We start from the raw sequence: 20,934 nt of genomic DNA, 5'->3' as shown, positions 1-20,934 counted from the left end.
TTTTCCTAGAAATATTTCAGCTTTTAAAAACTGCATTGATGGTATTGCATACCCATGTATGAATAAAGAGGGCTGTCTTAGTACCTTGAGTTGCTTGTAAAAGCCTGAAAAGAGGGAGCTTTTGAAATCTCCTAAAAATACCAAAGGAACTGCTCCATTCAAGATGCTCTTACATTTACTGAAACATCCTGAAGGAAGAGCTAGAAAAAAGGACTGTATATCCCACTGAAACTCCCCTTTCTTCTGTTATTAAACTCCCATTTCCAGCCCAGGAGGCTCTTAACATACCAGACCATTTTAAACTTGTCATTAGTGCAGGAGTGAAGTGTAGACTGGTCAGACTTCAAGTTAGTGCAGGTATAGCAGAAAGCCAGCACATGTGGTGTTAGAGAGAAATGCTGTTCTAACGCATTATCATTCTTTGTTGTATTTTCTTCCTTGTTTTGAAGCAAAGACAGCCAGTTTTAAAGGCCTGAAATGCCAGGAAAGATTGTGCCCAAAGATGATTTAGTGAAGAGAGGTCAAAATAGAAAAATAGATGGTAGAAGTGTATCATAAGATGACATTGTTCTGCAGTTGTCACCTATAAATGGATAACAAGGTCCAGATGTGAAGTCAGGTCTGAGTACAGATTTCAGCACCGAGTTGGAGATTTCACATGTGTGCACATGATGAAGTAGCCCATTTGTGGCTATTAGATATGTGCATGTTCTCTCCAATGGCAAAAGAGAATTACTTTACTCTTAAAATGCTATACCTAATTTTCTATACATGCCACTGAAAAACAGGATGGGCAAAAACAGGATTTTCCTGTTTGTTTTTTCCTTAATGGGCAAACTTTCATTGTTGCATTACACATGCTATTGGTTTCAGTTTTGTTTAGTACATTGTAAAGAAAAAAACACCATGCTTTTTATTTCATGACACTTTAGTAAGATCTAATAAATAGGATGCTCATACAATGGGAAGCCACCAAAACTTGAAAATCGCTGATGCAACAAGAATCCCTAGGAAAAATTAGAGTGACCTTCGAAGGCTACAAGGGAATCATTTCAACCCTGCTCCCAGGGCAAGTGACAAAACAGCAAATGTTTGAGTACAAAACTCTCATAGTAGCTTGTTCTTATAGTTTGTTCATTGTTCAGAACTCTAAGATTTATTAGTTCACATTCATGCACTCAGCCACCACGTCATATTTTGCATACTGATTGCATGCTGCCTTGACTAAAAAGGTCTGAACTCAATAGTACAAATTTTGTTTATGTAATCAGAATTATACAAATGGCATGCAACTTGAAGTACAGATACTGAGTGGTAAATGAGTTTTAAGCATAATAATATTTTGATTTTTTTTTTATGCTGACTACTAGGGCTGAATTCAGACGTGCAGGCACATGCAGTTTGTGGCATCGCAAACCTCTTTGTGGTGCCACAAACCGCACATATTGAACATTAAACCATGCGTGGTGCTGCTAATTTGCAGCGCCAGGGCAAAATTTGCTACCAGGATTTCCTGGTAGCAAATAAACCCTGGAAAAAAAGGAAAAAAAGCCGCCCAAAACACACCAACGTGGTATGCTCTGGGACAAATGTGGAGACAGGGGACCCCCTGCACTGAGGTACCCTGCACCTCATTCAGCTGCTTACCTCGAGACGGGGGAGCAGGCAGCCCTGGCGTGACTGCTCTTCTGTCTCTGTGTGCTTCAGCATAGGGGGTTCACTGTGGAGCCCTTGCACTTAGGGACATAGAGGTCCTGTGCTGGGGTGGTGTGCCTCAAAAACAGGGAGCAGCCAGCCCATCTCCACATGCCTCAACCTGGAGTCTCGGAGCAGGTGGCTGGAGTGCAGGGTGCCTCAGTGTGGGGACTCCTCAGCATGCAGAGATGGGGGAGCAGACCGCCCATAGCTCCATGTGCTGCTCCCCAGCTGGCTGGGACACAGGGTACCTCAATGCAGAGGCTGCCTGCTGGCTAGCACCGCAGTGGGGCACCTTGTGCCCCAGCTAGCCCCATCTGCAGCAGATAGAGCCCACTGCAAAGTGCACAGGCAGGGGCGTGCACTGTGTCACAAAGTATCAGCACAAATTAGTGCCCCTACCATGTGTGCTGCTGCAAATGCACATCCCTACTTGTGTGGACACAGTCTTAGGAGGCAATTGGTGTGTTGTGTTGTTTTGTTTTGACATGACCCCCATCTTAATTGCTCTAAACTAACAAAACTTGCAGTTGGGACAAATCTGTTGTGTGTAAATTCAATCCATGTGAGAACTAGACATTAAATAGTTAAATCTGCCAACTTTGTGCTTGGACTTTGGACTTCAGACTTCATTGGGCTAACAGCTAGGAACAAAGCAAACCTGCCTCAGCAATTTAGTCTTGGTCTTGCTTTGAATTTTAGCCTTTATATAAATATGCTTGAAAATGAACAGGTAGAGGGGCTGATGAGGCTTAGAGAGGCTTCCTGGGAGGAGAAATTCTGGTGATGTAAATTAGGTGGGTTCCCTTCCTTAAAATTGACTGATTAAACACTGGGAGGAAATATAAGCTGGCATCCTAAAAGTAAATAGATTAAAATTCTATTAAAGCATGACCCTCTGCAGACTCAAGTCTTCTCCATGGGCTTCTTCAGTAGAAACTATATATACAAAAATTTATCTTCTCAAGATAGTATTGCTGTAGTGTTTAGATGCCTACTGAAGTGTATGCATATGTATGTGATCAGCATTTTACATTAAATCAATGGAAAGCATCTGGCAGTGTTTGGAATAACATGGTATGGTTATTGGCCACTTTTCTGAATTATCATTAAAAGTTAAGAACCTATACAATTAATTTTTGACCACTGAATTTTTCTTGCATTTATGAAAGTTCCAGTAGCAGAAATCTTGCACAGGAACTGCTAATACCATAGCATTAACAAGTCCAGATGGTATATAAGGTATACCTCTTGGTATATAAGGGGAGAGCTGCATATCTAAATATTACACGTACCTTCTCTGAAATAATTTTCCTAGAAATATTTCAGTTTTTAAATACTACAGCAGTGATATTGCATATCCATGTATGTATAAAGCTAGGCTCTCTTGGTACCTATAGTAGTTTATAAAAGCCTGAAAGGTCTTGAAATATCTCCTAAAAAGTACCAAAAGAGCTACTTCATTTAGAATGTGACATTTACTGAAACATCCTGGACAAAGAGATGGAAGCAAGGAATGCTTGTCCCCCTGAAAAACTTCCTTTTCTGCTGTTATAAAACTTCTTCCAGCCTAAAGGCGCGCTAAGACACCAGACTGCTTTATATTTGTTGTTAGTGCAGGAGTGCAAGCAGTGGTACTTCAACTCATTGTTATGGAGTTCAAGTCTGACATCTTGAGAATTCTGTAGTGCCTCATTCATGGACTGCATTTAGAATTTAATAAATAATTCCTCAAAATAATGTTATTCTTAAACACCAATTATAAAATAATAGCATTTTTTTCAATGCCAGTAATGCATAAAAATAGAAAATACAAATTTGTCTTGGACATTTTGATCTCTGAAAATTAGAAGATAATTTTGTGCTATCCTGTAGAAATGAATACAGCTAATTGGGTTGCATCATTTTGTAGTCGGTGGAGAACTGTTGATGTCATTGAACTAAAAGTATTCTTTGATCAAATGCTGAGCTCTGTCCTTATGACACCATCAAGGGAGAAAATTCAGATTGTCAGCAGACTGTACAATACAATATAGTTTTTAAAAAGAATGCCAGTGATGAATGCATAAGTGGTTTGCTGTGGGAAAGATATGTTCTGAATACAAGCCCCTTAATGCAAAAGATTTATTGGTAGGAAATGACTTTTGAAGGATATAGATAAATGTATATTATTCTATACAAATTAAAAATTCAAGACTTTAGTTCTTTTTATAAATTTTATAGGTAAAAATTAATGGATAATATACCAACCTATTGCACAAGTGGAAATATGTTTGGAAACTGTTTTAGGCCATAGACAGGCATTAATTTCAATTGGTAAGAATTCCTCTGAATTTCTTACATGTAGAAAAATAGCCCAGGAGCTGGATCGTATATGTGTTCCAGCTCCCTAGCTGGAGATCTATACAGGTATGCTCTCCAGCTAAGTGGTACTAGTTATTCTCTGAGCCATCCCCACCCTTAGGGGAGCACAACTTGACAACCTGTCCTCTGCCTCCTCCTCAGGGTTTTGAATAGCCTCATGTGCAGCTCAAATGGGCTGGCTGCATATGGGGTGACTTAAAGCTGGAGGGGTTGGGAAGCAGGGCCAGGGATAGCCTCCCTGATCCCAGGATGCAACTCCCTGCCCATTAAATTGCTTTGTGTGCCACCCAACTGGACAACATGTAAAGCCTGCAGGGATAGCTTCCCAAGATAGTCCTGGTCCCTCCTTCCCAGCCCAACCTCTTCTCCCTGCAGTCTTGAAATTTCGTCTCCTGCCCAGCTGGCCTGTGAAGGCAGCATTTAAATCTCATGGGTCAGGAACTGAGGTGCAGGGGCTGGAGCACCTGAGTCACCTCTTGGGTTGAGCTGGACTGAACTGGGTTTGAACCAGTCTGAACTAGAATCAAATGGTTGCAGTAAGACAGATCTGTCCAAACCAGATTCAACTGGACTCATGCAGTTCAAGCCATGCAAAACCAGGTGAAACCTACAGTTTATCAAGATGGGAAATGTGATAGCCCATTTCCAAGAGCCAAGTGCTCAGCTTTAAGCAGGAGGGACATGTTTTTGCCCTCTTCCCCTGCCCTTTTTTTTTTTCCCCCTTCAGTTTTGCAGTGGGAATTATTTCCTGTTCCCACGCTCTCTTGGATCTCAGCCCTTCTCAGCTGGGCAAAAGCCAGGAACATACCAGAACCCAAGTGGAAACGGAATTTGTAAGGCCGGCCGGGGATACCTCACCCCAGTGGCCGGCTCCGAGCTGGCGGGGCAGAAAGGGATAGGGGGTGGGGATTTCTGCCCTGTACACTTGCCTGTACCCACGGCCACTTGGCCGCCCTTTGGACGTCTTCCCAGTACTGCAGCCTGGGAGGAAAGGACAAAGCAGCCTGAAGGCGAGGCGGAGCCAGGAGGTACAAAGAGGCTGTGCAGGCACTGCGATCGCTGGGCCCAGGCCAGAGAAGCGCTGCGTGTGGGCCCTGCGTCAGCCCGGCTTGGCCTCGCTCTTGCTCCAGAATGCACGGCTGGCTGTGCTGGGGGTAGCTGTGCATCCCTGGAGCGCCTCCAGCCACCTCAGCCCCGTCGCACACGTGCAGCCACCGGCCCCGCTTTCATGATTGAAACCCAGTCGAGCCTCTATAAATAGAACGGTGGCTGCTAATGTCACAATGAGAGTGGCTCCAGCTGCATTAGCTCGGTGCTGCGCAGCGGCTGAGCCTGGGCTGATTGGTCCGGCGTGGTCAGGGGGAGGCAGTGCCATGCTGTCAGTCCACTGCCTTGGCCCTGCACTTTGAGGAGAGGCAGGACGGCAGTCGCTGCTGGCCTCATATAGGGGAGATCCTCCTCTCTGGTTATAAATACTCAAAGGGAGAAAGGCCAGGAGGTAGGCCTAATAGTTACATAGCAGTACACTCATTCTTCAGCAGAAGTTAGTACCTGTTACCTTTCTAGCACACCCATCCTGTTAACACTCCAAACTTGGTCAATATAATATTTAGGTTGAAGAAAAATGGGCAGCAAATCTGGCCAGCTGCAATTCTTTGCTAACTTTTCCTTTCCTAGTGCTCAAATACCCAGTACTTTAGGAGGGATGTGGATAAGCTTGAGAGAGTCCAAAGGAGAGCCATTCATAAGATCAAAGGCCAAGAGAGCAAGCTTTACAAGGAGAGGCTGAGGGACTTGGGACTCTTCAGCCTGGAAAAGAGAAGGCTCAGGGGGGACTTGGTGGCCGCCTACAAAAGTATATAAGGGACCTGGGAATACAGTTGTTCACTAGGGCGCCCCAAGGGATAGCAAGGTCTAATGGCCACAAACTTGTGGAAGGCTGATTTAGACTGGACATAAGAAAAAACATCTTTACAGTCTGTGTGTCCAGGGTCTGGAACAGACTTCCCCCAGTGGTGGAACAAGCACCTACCCTGGACTCATTCAAAAGGCATTGGGATGTTTTTTTTGCTGGGATCATTTGACCCCAGCAGACTTCCTGCCTATGGCAGGAGGGCTGGACTCAATGATCTCGCAAGGTCCCTTCCAGCCCTAATGTCTATGAAATCTATGAAATGTCTTTTTTTTTGGCTCTGCTGTGCTGAAAGCAGCAGAAGCGTAGCCCGTAAGTCCGTGTCCAGACAAGCACAGCCATTTGTTTTCCCGAGGACAAGTAGCAGCAGCATGGATTATCCCCAGTGGGGTAGTGGAGGCTGGGGCCAGCAACCAGCTGGCTAGGCTCCAGTCTTGGGCAGCGCATGTTCCTGTCACATGTGCCAACCTGCTTTTTTAAGGCAAGGTAGGAGTGCAGGGAATGCCTGTGTGTATGGTGTGTGGCACTGCAGACCTGTCTGCACATACCGCAACATCTGCGCTCATCTGAACACAGTTTAAGAGGGGAAGACGCAAGGTTTTTGTTTTTTTTCCTTTAGTCTGCTTCCATAAAAAGGATCTTAAAGCTCACACTAGAAGCTATAAAAGGTAGTGCTAATGAGAGGTGGTGGAATCTCCATCCTTGGAGGTTTTTAAGGCCCAGCTCGACAAAGTCCTGGCTGGAATTATCTAGCTGGGACCATCCTGTTTTCAGCAGAGGGTTAGACCAGATGACCTCCTGAGGTCACTTCCAACCCTAATTTTCAGTTATTTTAATCACATCTAATTGTCTCTAGTGGGTTATGGAATAGAGAAAATCCCACACAATTTACTGATTCGTTTTGATGCACTGGCTGGGGGAGTAGTTAACTGATTGCACGATTTCACAATGATTACACACTTAATTTATACAACACAATTTTATTTTAAAACTCTTTGCTACGTATATAACACTGCTTAGCTTTAAGAAACACCACAAACATTAAAAACACAATAATTACATATATCAGAAACAATGCTCCGAATGCACTTCCTTCCCAAACAATACTATAAGAATTAGTGTTACAAAAACAACTACAATTACAACTAAAAGTTAAATTTGAATCAATACTATTATTTTCGTAATATACTTACAATCCTAGAATTCCGAGAAGCCAAATACCAAAATATGGTTTCATTCCTCAGTAGTACGATTTAATGGGTTGGCCTCAGTAGTACGGTTCAATAGAATGGGCTCGCCTCAGCAATACGATTCAATAGGCTGGCTTCAGCAGTGATAGGATTAAGTCCCCTTCCTTCAGTCCCTTTCAGGTGCTCCGCGGCTTCAGCGTGAACTAAGAGATTCGTGTTCACGGAGAGGGTAGTTCAGGTGATCAGTCTGACCCGGGCTATACTTGCGATTTTTCCTTCGTTGTTCTACAAGTATAGTCACCTCCAAATTGGGACAGTAAGTTACAGTTTTTATTGAGTGAGCTGCCGTCAGTGGGCTCCTCCTACTCAATGTCATTACCCCCAAATTTGGGCTCGGATCTTACTCAACAGATTCTTTTACCTTTGTTGAGCATTTTAAATTACCTTTGGGAAACTTCCATATCACTGCAAATGCCCTTTTCTTACCAACCTGGTCAAAAGGCCTCAGGGTTTGATCTCTTGGAATTCAGGATATTTGCTCTCTTTGTAAAAGACTTCTAAAGATGAAATTTAAATTAAGACATTAAGCAAAGTCAGGACCTTTTGCACGTAGTCCGCAAAACAATGAACTAGATAAGGAGATAAATCTTCTTCCTGAAACTGGCTAATGGGCAACCTCTACAAACATTCAAACTATTTCATTCAATATGACACTAATCAGTGTGAATATAGCTGGTCTCACTGGCTTCTGAAACAGGAGATTGAAATGTATGACCATGCTGAGGCATGAGCTGAAAGAGGACAGGACCTAAAAGGCACATAGAAAAAGTCTGGTTCCTGGTTTCTGGGTGCAGAATCATGAGACTGGTTTGTGGATTCTCTCTTGTTCCCATTCAGTATTGTCCATCCTTGTTTACAAAGATACTTTCCCTAAGTTGAGTGGTGAGAAATACTTTTGGGGGACCTTTTTTGCACTTTTCTGTAAAAAGAAAGATAATAACATTGACCTAAAGTCTCCCTTTTCAAACTTTCAGAATTTTAAATATTTCTGTTATGATATAGCTCTATTGGGGATTTTCCTGCTTTAATCCCTTGCTGTACACTTATTTTTTCTTAATCAAAATGCTAATGAATAAAACAGCAACTGATTTAAATTTCCCAACACAAAATGATAAATGGGAAAAATATAACGAATGTCACTTAATGTTCAACAAACAGAGGCAAACTCTGCCTTTTGAAAGGAAAACAAATGCACAAGCAATTTTTTTCAGTAGCTGTATATGCCAGAAACTCAGTGAAGCCTCTAAAAGTTTTCTCTTTTTTTTTTTTTTTCTCCACCTCTAAGCAAAAGTTGAGGTAAATATTATCCTCTACAGCAGGGGCAGGCAAAATATGTCCCACAGACCAGGTTCAGCCCACCAGGCCAGTCTCTCCAGCCCATGGGGCACCTAAAGAATTTAGAAAATGTATATTGGAGACTGACAGAAACATGGGAAGGATTTCTGTTTTGTTAAAGTCACAGGCTTCAGTCCCATCGTAATGGTCAAGGGTCAAAAGATGCTGCACCCTTAGTTCCTGTTAAAATGAAGTGGATGAGTGTGTGGACCTAATATATGGTCCTCAGTACAGAAACCACCCAAATCAAGAAACCAGCATGTTGTGAAGAAAAGCAGAATTCTGTAGATCAGCAGTTTCTCTTAGAGGGAGTTTAAGAACTACTGTTTTTCCATGTTGCTGAAAGCTCAGAGATTGCAGGGTGTGAAATCTATTGATGTTTGACCAATAAGTTTCATAGAGAACATTAAGAATTGTAAGTAGAGATATCCATCCATCCGTCTTTCCACCTTCCCTTTCTTTAAACATTTACACTCATATTTGTAAGAAGTTGTCATATCCTTTTTGTGCTTGAGGTATGAAAGGTCTTTGATCCTTTTCCTTTAAGGTGTACAGGGAAGAAGATTATCAGGATACAGCATGGAGACTTATAAGACCTTCTGCCTTCTAGTAGCTAACATGGACTGGGGGGTTGTGTGTCTTTAAATCAGATTCCTATAACCTAAGGATGGCCTAACCAGGACCGTATCACAGAAAGGTCTTGATGTTTTTCTCAAGTATTTTCTGATGTCAACTCAGCAAATATGGGTAATATTCTTGGATGTGTTCCTAGGTGTTCTGTCATTATTGGCACCAACCCTGAACTGCTGTCAGAGAACAGCTGACAAGAGTCTGTTTTGCTGTTGTAGAAGTGAAGTTTTCATTGCACTCAGTAGGAAGTGCATACAGGTGTTTGAGAAAAGAATTTTGGTCAAAATATTCTGAAGTGCTTCTGAATCTTCAGATATTGGTTATAACTATCCTTTTCTTTTTGCCTGCTTGCAGACTTTTTTTTTTTTTAAACTCTTTACCAGAAGAAGCAATGCGTTACTTTGACCCAGCTCTGCAGTGTCTGTATAGATCAGGCACTTCGGTGAGGCTTGTTGGTGCTTTTAGCTAAAGCTGATTCAATCTGCTGTTGAATAAAAGTGCCAAAAAGGCCCCACTAAAGCACCCAATCTACATAGATGTCGGGTGAGCTGGGTGCAGGTAACATGCTGCTCTTCTAGGCATGCGCTGGGCTCAATGTGGGAGTGCACCAAGTTTAAAGTATAGCACTGCTTTTTTTTTAAACATCTGCAAGCAGCCATTAACCGGGCTAGTTAGGTGGGCCTGTGGTAGATCACCATCCATCACCAGTTCCCACATCTCTCTAGGTCAGGCAACAGCTAATTTCATTAGCCTTTTCCCATCTTCCCTATACATTTTTGCTGTGATTTCCTCTCATAATCATTTCTTGTAATATCTTTCTCTACCTCATCTTCCCATCTTCTTTATGGTCTTTCCATAGGTCTCTTGCTCTCCGAATTCATCCTAAGCATGCAGTTTGTGAAAAGCTGAAATCCCTCTTTATTAGAACCCAAGTCTCTTAACCTTTTGACATAATCAGGATGTGGTACACACAGTCCATCATTAATTTTGCTTCCCTGGGACATTTCTGCATTACTTTTAATGCTTTAAAAGAAATCCCTGCAAGCTGCAACCTTTTTATCAGTTCATCTCCAGTCCTTACATCACCTATGAGCATTTAGACAAGATATGTAAATCCATTGACCACATTTAGTATTTCTTTTAATGTAAACCCATTTGTGGGGTACTATTTCCATGCTAAAACCATTGCTTCACTCTTATCCTTGCTGGTTTTCACACTAAATTCTTTCATTCTCAGGCACCATACATCAGAATGATGTTGCACTCTCTCACTGCTTTCAACCCAAATCATTGTGTTGACAGTGAACATCTTGGCCTGCTCATCTTTCCACATCCTTTCCCACACCCTGGGAAGAACTCTTCCCATAGCCAAATAAAAAAGTGAGACCCAACCCACTGCCTGCTTCAAATCATGCTTCAGATTAAACTATTCCATCTCCCAGTACCTTGTCTGCCCTGTACAACATTAATTAATTTTGCAAGCTGTCTAATTCCAGTCCACATAATCTTGATTCACAAGTCTTTCCAGCTCTTCCTATGGCGCTTTGTAGCATCCATGTTTTGGCCATTCTCAGTGTCACTGAAGGAGAAGAGATTTTTTTTTTTTTTTGCGGTTACATTGTCTCAAAATATGAGAGTATATTCCAGTATTAATCTTGTGGTTTTCCCCAGAGTCCTGACAGTTTCTTCACATCAACCTCTCCTTCAGTACACACTGGCCCAGATCCTCTTCTGATGTCCATTCTCAACATTATTGCAGTCCCTGTTCTAGTATGTCCTTTTTCCTCCCTCTTTGTTATTGCACCTTGTGTTTGTTACTGGTTGCTTCTTTGCTAACAACCTGAATTTTTTATATCTTCCCTTTTTGCCCTCTACCATTTGATAATTTTCCTAGTCTAATTTATATTTCATGAAAAATGTTTCATGATAATATTTCAACAGCTGCTGTAATTAGTGTAGTACTTGATTTTCTGCTGTGATTTCTTTCACCAGTGTATTTGGTACAGTCCTGAATTCATTTAGTAAACTGTGACAGATTGCAAGTTGGTCTTTTTGGCCCACATCCTCTCTCTTAAATCAGAGATGTCTGTGATCTCTGCCCTTTAAACTGATGTTATCAATGTGTATTTATCTCTTTTTGTCCTCTCTCACGTGTATTCATCCATTCAATTATAAAACAACAAATGGCTTGGTTTATATTTCAAAGTGAAACCAGTCCTTTTACTCTTTGTTCTATTACATGCTGCTTTGGCTCTTGCCGGAATTTTCTTGCCTTTACATTTGTTCAGTATAATGTAATGAGTTCAGCAGTTTGCTTGTGATTTATCTCTGGACCTCCAAGCTTCCATGTTTGCAAGCAGCTAAGACCCCTGGCAGATGTTATATTTATCACACAATTAACCTGTTAACACACATTAACATCATGCATTCCACCAATTTATGGAACCATAATATGTCAAAAAAGCCATTAAATATAGAAAAGCTTTGTGGTAGATTTTTATGGCATTTTAATTTGAACGTGTGGCATTTTTAGCCTTGCCCTGCAGTCCTCATATAGAGATGCAGAGCAAGGTAGTTAAAAGTGCCAGGGTACAGGGTACAGATGGGCTCGCCCCCCACACCCAAAATATTTGTAGCCCTGCTCTGAACCCTCATGCAGGATGCAGAGCAGGACATTTAAAATTTTGTTTGGGGATGAGGTATGGGCAGCCCCAGGGTCTGGGACATAGACGTTCTCCCACCCAGTTCCCAGGCTTGGGTAGGAGACAACCCTGGGACCCAGCTGTCGGATGATTTGGATTGGAAGAATTTTTATGTTCCATCCCAAACATTACACATCCTTCCATGCAGCTGTGGCATGGCAGGATGTGAAATGTTTGGGATGGGGCATAAAATTCCTCAGATCCCAATATGCGCTATTATAATAATGTTTGCCACTGGTCCCAGTATGCACATTGGGTTAAGGTTTGTTAGGTTTGTACTTCTTAACTACTCTTTTGCTTGCTGATATGTAATGTTTCTGAAAAGAAACCATGATAAGGGAAATATAACCTGAAAATAGGCTATATGATTTATTAAACCTGTCAATGTATTTCCATGCATGTTGTGAGTCTTTTACTCAGCAAGCATTGTTCAAGGTCTCATCGGGAGTCTGCTGGAAGCACCCAACTGGCATTGAATTGCACTAGCTCGTGATGGCTCCATTAGATTTCTTTAAAAACTCTATTAAAGGTTTCCCTCGATTTATGTGGTACATGTGTTCCTGGAGAACACCACATGAATTGGATTTGCATAAAGCGAACCTACTATATAATGTAAGAAATAGAGAGAGGTTCCTGTGTCGGCTGCTCCTGGGGCCACTGCAGCATGGGTTGGGATGAGTGCGGACAAGCGGAGCCCTGGGCGGTGCAGCGTGCAGCACTCGCCCTAGCCCCGGTTGCAGCGGCCCCGGGAGCTGCCAGCACCAGCTTCCTGCAGCCACTAGGCTGCACTGTGCCCCAAACACCCCCTGGACTCTGCCTATCCCCACTCGCCCCAGCTTCTGCTGCAGCTGTCCCGGGAGCAGCCGATGCCAGCTCCCTGTAGCCACTGGGCTGCCCTGTGCCCTGGTGCTAGCAGCTGGTGCCGGCAGCTCCCAGGGCCACTGCAGCCGTGGCTGGGGTGGAGACAGGCAGAGCACTGGGAAGAGCCTGGAGCCACCGCTGGCCTGCTCTCGTCTGGCTGCAGGCGGCTGCCCACCCCTGTTGCAACCCCGGGAGCAGTAGACACCGCCTGCTTGCAACTGCAGCTGGGGTAAAAAAGCCTCTTCTCACTGCAGGAGCAGTGGCTGTGGGGGCTCTGGGGCCTCCTGGCAGAGCCCGCCCAGGCAGCAGGACCCAGGTGGGGACCACTGGGGTTGTCACCTGGCCCTGCACTGTATGGGGAGGTGATCCCAATGGTTGCTTCTGCTGGTGGGGGGGGGGGGGTCTTTTTTTTTTTTTTTAATTGCTGGGATGCTGGGGGGGGCAGTGATGGCGGGGCTTGGTTACTGGGAGGGATGGGATCAGGTAGGGCAGTGATGTGGGGGGATGGGGTTGGGTGGGGCAATGATAAGGGGGTTGGGGCTGGATGGGGCAGGAATCGTGGGGTCTGGGGGGATGGGGCCAGGCAGGGCAGGGTTAGGAGGAAAGGCAGGAGATGGGGCTGGGCAGGGCAGGGATCTGGAGGGCTGGGGGAGCAGGCAGGGGTCCCCCCTATGGTCCCTTTCCCCCTCCTCCAGCCCCCTACTTATCTGCACTGGAGCCTGGGTCCAATTCCCTGTGGCTGGCACGCTGCCTGCCCTGCATGGGCAGGCAGTGTGCTTCAGCACCAGGGCGAGAGCCACCCATAGAGATACTCTGGCTGCTACCAGAGCATCTCTGTGAAGGACCCAGCCTCTGGTTGCCTGCTCTGCTTTTTTTCCCTGCGGGTTTTTTTGACCCCTGTACATCCAGGGGTCTAATTTTGCCCCCATGCTACAAATTTGCAGTGCGGGGAACATTTTCTCGTTCCTTCACATGCCTCTTGCAGCGTCTCAAAGGAGTTTGAGACGCTGCAGTAGGCACGTGCGGGCTCATCTAGACTCACCTGTGCATTTTTAAATGCTGTTTGTTTGGTCACAGTTGCATCTTACTCTAGTTGTCCTAACAACTGATCTCTGTCTAATGCCATTGTTGGGCATTCAACCAGTGGCAATGTTTTTTTTTGTCCAGTCCTGTTTTGTTTTTTGATAGCACTGAAGTCTTGTTTATATTTTGGGTCCTGGGCTTTATTTATGTCTCTTTCATGCATGTTGTTTGCTGATTCCTGTCTTGGCTTCCTAGTAACTGGCTTTGACTAGCTCCGTTTGCTCTTCCCAGATAACCAACCTTTCTTCACTCAAAACCTGGTGACTTACCTGTGTTTTTTTCTCGTTAGCAAGTAAATGCTTTTGGTTCTTTTCTTAATACACCTAATGTAATAAATTTAACTACTGTAATCATATCTATAAAACCTCAGAATCTCACATCTTGTATATATGCCTGGGTGGGAGCTCTCTTTGCTGCTTATACTGGTTTAGAAACAGTTAATCCATAAAGTTTGCAACCCCTTGATGGTTATAATTCAACATTAGAGCCCGTTTTAATCTGAAATATTTGTTGAGGCTTCTAACTGTAGATATTTTTTCAGTAATTAGGATTTTAAAAAAAGACAGACTAATACAGTTAAAGTTGCTCTGCATTTTTTCATAAAATATTTATTACTTTCTGAATTGGATTTTTATAATGAAGTTCACTTTTTGGAAGTAAAGGACACCCCAGGATCTTCTGTGCCCCTTTCCATCCTGCCCCCAAGGCCTCCAGAGCACAGGTGGGCAGGCAGCATGGGCCCCCAAGGCTTCCACCAGGCTGCACTGATTCCACTTCTGTACTGCAGCTGCACTGAGTGGCACCTGACTGGCGGCCAGACAAACGTGGCATCGGGCCCCAGCCCAGTCAGGTCTGGAAGTATCTGCTGTCCAGGGGCTCATGGTTGTGGGGGGGCAGGTTCCGCCGCTGGGCGCAGCTCAGTGGAGGCCTTGAGGGTGCATTCCACTCCCCGACCTGTGCTCCAGGTGCAGCGAGCGGCCCACAGCAGCAGCCATCTTATCCTGAGCACAGGTGAGGGAGGGAACACAGGTCCCCAGGGCCTCTACCAGGCTGCGTGCAGTGGTGGGAGCTCCTCCCCCAACACGCCCCTAAATGACCAGATCTTCCCAGAACTGGCTGGGCTGGGGCCGCCACCACATGAGTCCCTGCTACTTAGCTGAGCCGCAACCGCATATGGCCAGCTTTAGCAGGACTCGAGGCACACCGGCAGCTGCTTCTACCACCTCTGCCTCCACCCCCGCAGAGATGAGAGGGAGCCCCTGCCGATGCCTCTGGAGGAGCTCCCCAGGCTCCAGTCCTCCCACCACCCATATAGGCTGGGGCACTACTTACTTTTCCCTGCTCCTGGCTGGGCCTCACAGTCAATCGCTCACTGCAGGAGCCTCAATCTGGCCTCTGCCCCTTCCCTCCCCCACATATTGACCTGCTGGGGCTGGGCAGGGCAGGTGGGTGTGTGCATACTCACGCGCTCAGCTCTCCCTCGGCCCAGGATCAATCTGTTGATCAGGATCGACGGGTTGGTGATCACTGGCCTAGATGCTCCAATTAGGCTAGGGCCCTGTTGTGCTAGGCTCTGTACAAACATCTGTGAAGACATGTTTCTTATCTCAGAAGCCTCAGTTCTGCAGCAGATTACACCGACGTGTTCTGTGCCCAGGTAGAGAACCTCTGCCATTGCAGTCAGTTGTGGGATAAGGGCTTAAACTGCAATCCACTGGAAGAAATTTATTTTGTATATTATATCACATTTATCTTCTATAATTAATTTATATTTAATTACATTTTATCCATATAGATAAAATAGCTGAATGTTTGAAAGCTATCGTATGCTAATTGACTGACAAAATTATGTTTATGTAGCATCATTTTGAGAGAACAACAACATTGTCTCACTCTGTGACAATGAATATCTGTGCTTCCAAAGACTCCCTTAGTCCCTCCCCCAGTCCTCATAGACATCTCGAGGTCATAACTATTTAAACAGTAAAAAAGCACAATTAGTCATAGTCCAATAGTTATTAATAACACATATATTCTTAAGATGGAGAAAATAATAGATTTGAAATGGTGAAGAACAAATATCAAAATAGTATTTTATTTTTAAATTGGCTTGATAATGTGATGTATATTCTGTAGTTATGATGGGTGAATAAAATTTTAATATAAAGGATGTTTTAAGGCAGAATCAGTCAGTATCTCAAATTTTAAATGTTTTCTTAACAGGGAAAAATATAATCAATTTAAAAGTTTAACATACAGTAAAAGCCCCAGGAACAGGGGATGCTGGATAACAAAATATACCAGTTAATTGGGCGGCCCCGGCCACCGCTTCTCACGCTGTGTCTGGGCGATGACCCTCCCCCCACCACTCCCGTGGGGCCCACAGGGCACCGCGTGACAGTGAGGTGGGCCCCGCACAGACCCACACAGTGTGTTATGCCTCTGGGCCACAGTGGGCACTTCTGGTTTCACTTTATCTTACAAGCCGGCATGCTGGTTAGTGGAGCATGCTGGCTTGTAAGATGCCGGATGACAGAACTTTTACTGTATAATGTATGCATCGTGGCAGTCAATGCCACTGAATGGAAAAGGTTTCCACGTTTGAAAAATTCTGTGTGACAAACCCTACTAAATAAGGCTGGCTTGTGTTTTCTCTACTTTTTCCTTGATGACAGTTTCACACCAGACATTCTATAACTGAGCAATGACTAGAGATTTGGAGAGCAGAATCATATTCTGAACTATGATTGTGCCTTTCTCTTCTCTGAAAATGGTAGACTTTGCAAAGGCCTTAAAAACAAATATATTTAAAAACAAATCTCTCCCCTTCTTGCTGACCAACCTATTAACTGATTTGACATGCATTTAAAGATGATGAAGGAATATATTCTAGTTTTCTATAAGGACAGTGTATTTTGGAAAGGAAAATATACATTGTGCTCTCATTAATGCATTTCATGGTAAAATAATTCTGACGTCTTATAACCAGAATTTGCTAGTGAGAAAATATTTGAATTGACAAGGTTCAGTTAGACTGTTTGGTTTTAATTTAGACTTTGGTCTGTGAAAAATTGTCTTTAAAAGCAGAGAGGCTAGGTGATTTATACAGGCAACAGTGACGGTAAAGTCAGTATAAATTACAGGTTTTAGCAAGTCAAGGCTCTTGTGTCATTTTATTAGACATTACTTTCCTAACTTTAATTATAGCCTATTTTGTACATAAATGGTAACTTGCTTTTACCTGTTGAGACTATCTTAATCCACATCTTCAAGGGTCAAGGTGCCAGGGAAAGCCTATAGTACAAAAGCAAGTTTATACCAGAGTCCCTCAAGCCAAACTCACTTACATCGTGTCTTAGCTACTTCTCCACATGGCACAAACTTACCTCTCACTAGCTCTCTGTCAACAGTCCTAGCTTCACCAGGATTTTTCTTCAGCAAACAGGTTTGTGTTTACAGAAAACCAAAGTAAAAATAACATGCTACCTGGGGGAAAAAAAAAACATTTGAGGTCAAAAGAACAGTTCTTGGGTTTCAGTAACTGTGTGTGGTATATAAAGGAACTGATATTAAGCCAAGCTGAAGTTGAGTTTTGACTTGAAACTTCATCCTATGGGCAACTTGGAAGAAGTGGAGATAGAATCTGGTTTTAAATAACTCAACTTCTACGGCATTAGAAAAAATGTAACTGTCTTGTTACAGCTTTTGATAAATGGACACTGACATGGACTACGAAAGACCCAACATTGAAACCATAAAATGTGTGGTGGTTGGTGATAATGCAGTGGGAAAGACTCGCTTAATTTGTGCAAGAGCATGCAATACAACCTTGAAACAGTACCAGCTGTTGGCAACTCATGTACCAACTGTCTGGGCAATTGATCAGTACCGCGTCTGCCAAGAGGTAAGGGTTTTCAAGCCTATTAAATATGGATGTACAGTGAGTTTGTATTGCTGTTCAACTCCATTCTCATCAAAGTGGTAATGGGCACCTCAGAAATACATTTCCAAAAGATTATAAGGTATCTGCCACTTCTGTAGGGTGTTCCATTACACAGTTTGTGGCAAGAAGGGATTTTTTTGAAGTTGCATAATATGCCTAAATAGTAATAAATACAGTGCTTAAGACAGTATTTTGATAGAATATGTGATGAAGCATGTCGTCATACCTTTTAACAAAGGAAAGTGCCATTTACTTGCAGTGAACATTTTAACCGAGGGGGAAAAAAACATGACTTCTATTCTGTTCTAGGTCCTTGAACGTTCACGGGATGTTGTTGATGAAGTAAGTGTTTCCCTCAGGCTCTGGGATACATTTGGTGACCACCACAAAGACAGACGTTTTGCTTATGGAAGGTAAATTGATGAAAGTCTAACTTTTTAAATAAAACATGCAATGAAATTTAGCACAGGGGAATTTGCAGGCCTTAATTTTGAACTACGAAGCCTTAAAACAATCAAGGGTAATCATATCCTACCCACTACAAAGAGGATTATCTACTACAATGATTTAAAAGATACAAATACTTATAAGCGAACATAGTTTTACTGTGCAGCATTCTTGACCAAATAATTAAGCCCTGTTGACAAATATTGTCCAGTTTGAAAATAGAGCATTCACAAAATCAGGCTGCACTGGTATAAAAATGGATGTCAGTATTTCTTACCTGAATAAACACCATGAAGTGACCATGAAATGTAATCAGTTCATTTATTGCTGACCTAATCCACAGATGCATTGGAAAGCAATCTATTCTTAGAATAATGTATTATAAAATAAATAGGGGTTCTGATTGGTTTGATGGGTAATTCTCTTAGGGTTAGAAAAAGCACATTGCAATAAATGGCAGTGTCTACCCTGTTGATTTAGGGGGGGGGAAACAAGAAAAGAAGGGAAGGGTTTTCTTAATATGAGTAAGTTCTAGTAGCAGCTGAAATTGTGTGGTTTAGTGGAAAGTGGATCTGTCCCTGTCTTGGTTTAAACATGAACTGCTGAATAACAGACTATTTGTTATAACATAATGCGGGAATCTGCAGCAGGCCAGTTCACCCTGTGAAAACACTGGATCTGGCCTGTGGCAGCCCAGGAAATCAGCAGCACGCTCCAGCCACAGCAGCAGAGGAAGCATCCCCAAGTCCTAGCTCCTGATGTATTTGATTTAGTCTCTGCTGCAGCAGAGGCAGTATCCCCTGGGTCTAGCACCTGCCATCTTCTATCTGTTCCCTTCAAAGTGTCTGTGGATCACTGGGGAGGTGCAGGATTGTGGCCTGCAGTAGGAAATGGAACATAGGCAGCAGCCAGCAGTATCAGTGGGTTACCCACCTATCATTATATATTCCAGTTACCTGAAGTTATTGAAATTGAACCTCATAAACTTTTTCAGGATTGACATACATGCTGGGTCATTTGTTGCATTATATTTTTCCTTCGGTAACTTCTTTTCTATTTTCCATGTCATATCTGTTCCAGCCTTAGCTGATCATTTTTTCATACACCCTTTGTTTGCTCCAGCTGAGAGTATTGTTTGTACCTGTGCCAATTTTGCATGGTCTGTCTCTAAAAACATTTTTCTTGGGAGGCTCTCTGTGCATATGAATAGGACAGGGTTGTCTGAGTCAGTACTAGGCATGTAAATATCGTTTAAAAATTATTTGTTTAACCTCCTCCAATTCTTTCGGTTAAATGGTTACCCAATAACACAGCAGCTCAGACATGGCTGCTGCTGTGAGCCACTCCAGGGTCCCTTTGACATGTGGGGGCGGAGGTAGCTGGCAAGCCCAGCAAGACAGTACAGCTCAGGCGAAGTCCCTTGCTAGGAGGCAGGGAGCACCTGTGAAGGAGTAGCTAATTGATTAATTGATGAGTCATTAGGCTGCCTGCTATTTTCTTCTTTAACCTCATAGGCTGCGGGTATAGGCAGTCTTCAGTTTACAACTTTTTGAGTTGCAATGAACGTCACTTACAACGTTTATAAATTGACACCCCATTTGGACTTTCCTACGTGGGTTTTGTCTTTATGGTGGTCAATACTGCATGCAGCTGGTAAGTGGTGGAAGGGGGTGGGGGAGGGAAGGAGTATGGGGGGGGCAGATCAACGCCCCCTGCAGCAAGGGAGGGACTCGAGCTGGGACAAGCACTGCTCAGCTGGGGCCAGGCTGGTGCAGGAACAGGGGAGTGGCAGCTCCCGCCGCTGTGCGCTTCTCATCTGGCATTTCCTGCTGCTGCTCCCCCTGCTGGTCCAAGAGGGCATGGGGGGGGTGCTCTTGGATCTGCGTGGGGTGGGCAGGGCCAGGGCTGCACTGGGCTGAGCTCCAGGCGGGTGGCGGGGGCTACAATGAATTTTTGGGTGGCTACAGCCCCCTTGTAGCCCCACTCTGCTGCTCACACCGCTCCTCCCGAGTCCAGGGGCACGTGCCCTCCTGCCACTTGCCCACCTAGGGCAGGATGGGCACAGGGCAGAGCCACTGCTCTGCCTCCAGACAAGCAGTGCCCAGTAGTGGGAGCTGCCCCTCGGATAAGCCGTGGCTTTGAGGGCATGGGGGCCATGTATCCCCAGATCAGAGCAGGCAGTGGAGTGGGGGCTATAGGGGGCTGCAGCCACCCAAAAATTCACCATAGCCCCCTCTGCCCACCCAGAGCACATCCCCAGCCCCGCCCACCCCACCCCGCACAGGTCCAGGGGCACACCCCCCCCCCCCATGGCCTCCTGAACCAGCGGCGGGAACGCCCAATTGAGCCGCCAGAGAAGCCGCATGCAGTGGAGGGAGCTGTCGCCTCCCCATCCCTTCCTCACTGCGGGGGACATTGATCTGCCCCCACCACGCTTCTTCCCTTCCCCCTCCCCTTCCACCACTTACCAGCTGCATGCAGTATCAACCGTTGTAAAGGAGCCAATCCCCCATTTGTAACACTGTTTATATGGGAAAATTGGTTCTAAATTATGATGTTTCGACTTAAGACATGGTTTTAAGGAACCAATTGCATCTTAAGTCTGAGGAGTGCCTGTACTATTCCTCCCTTCCCCCTTCCTCTGTCCTTCCTCCTCCATCCATTCCTCTCTACTGCCTGCCCTGCCACCTTCTGGTTCCTGTTGGGGCTCTG

At 44.3% G+C, this 20,934-nt stretch overlaps 1 protein-coding gene across 3 annotated transcripts in view; it reads left to right on the top strand.

Moving 5' to 3' along the window:
* RHOBTB1 (Rho related BTB domain containing 1) overlaps window positions 1-20,934 on the top strand; it is an 84,887-nt gene that overhangs the window by 9,264 nt on the left and 54,689 nt on the right. For 2 of the 3 annotated variants that reach the window (XM_006278334.4, XM_019496697.2), the window contains exons 4-5: window positions 17,535-17,736; window positions 18,085-18,188. In XM_006278334.4, coding sequence (XP_006278396.2) covers window positions 17,545-17,736; window positions 18,085-18,188 — 296 coding nt within the window. In that variant the 5' untranslated portion in view covers window positions 17,535-17,544. The remainder of the gene's footprint in view (window positions 1-17,534; window positions 17,737-18,084; window positions 18,189-20,934) is intronic. The other variant, XM_019496696.2, reaches the window with a different exon arrangement.

Source organism: Alligator mississippiensis, chromosome 6 (genome assembly GCF_030867095.1).
Source record: "Alligator mississippiensis isolate rAllMis1 chromosome 6, rAllMis1, whole genome shotgun sequence".
NCBI classification, from domain to species: domain Eukaryota; kingdom Metazoa; phylum Chordata; order Crocodylia; family Alligatoridae; genus Alligator; species Alligator mississippiensis.
This window is presented reverse-complemented; position numbering and strand designations above follow the sequence as displayed.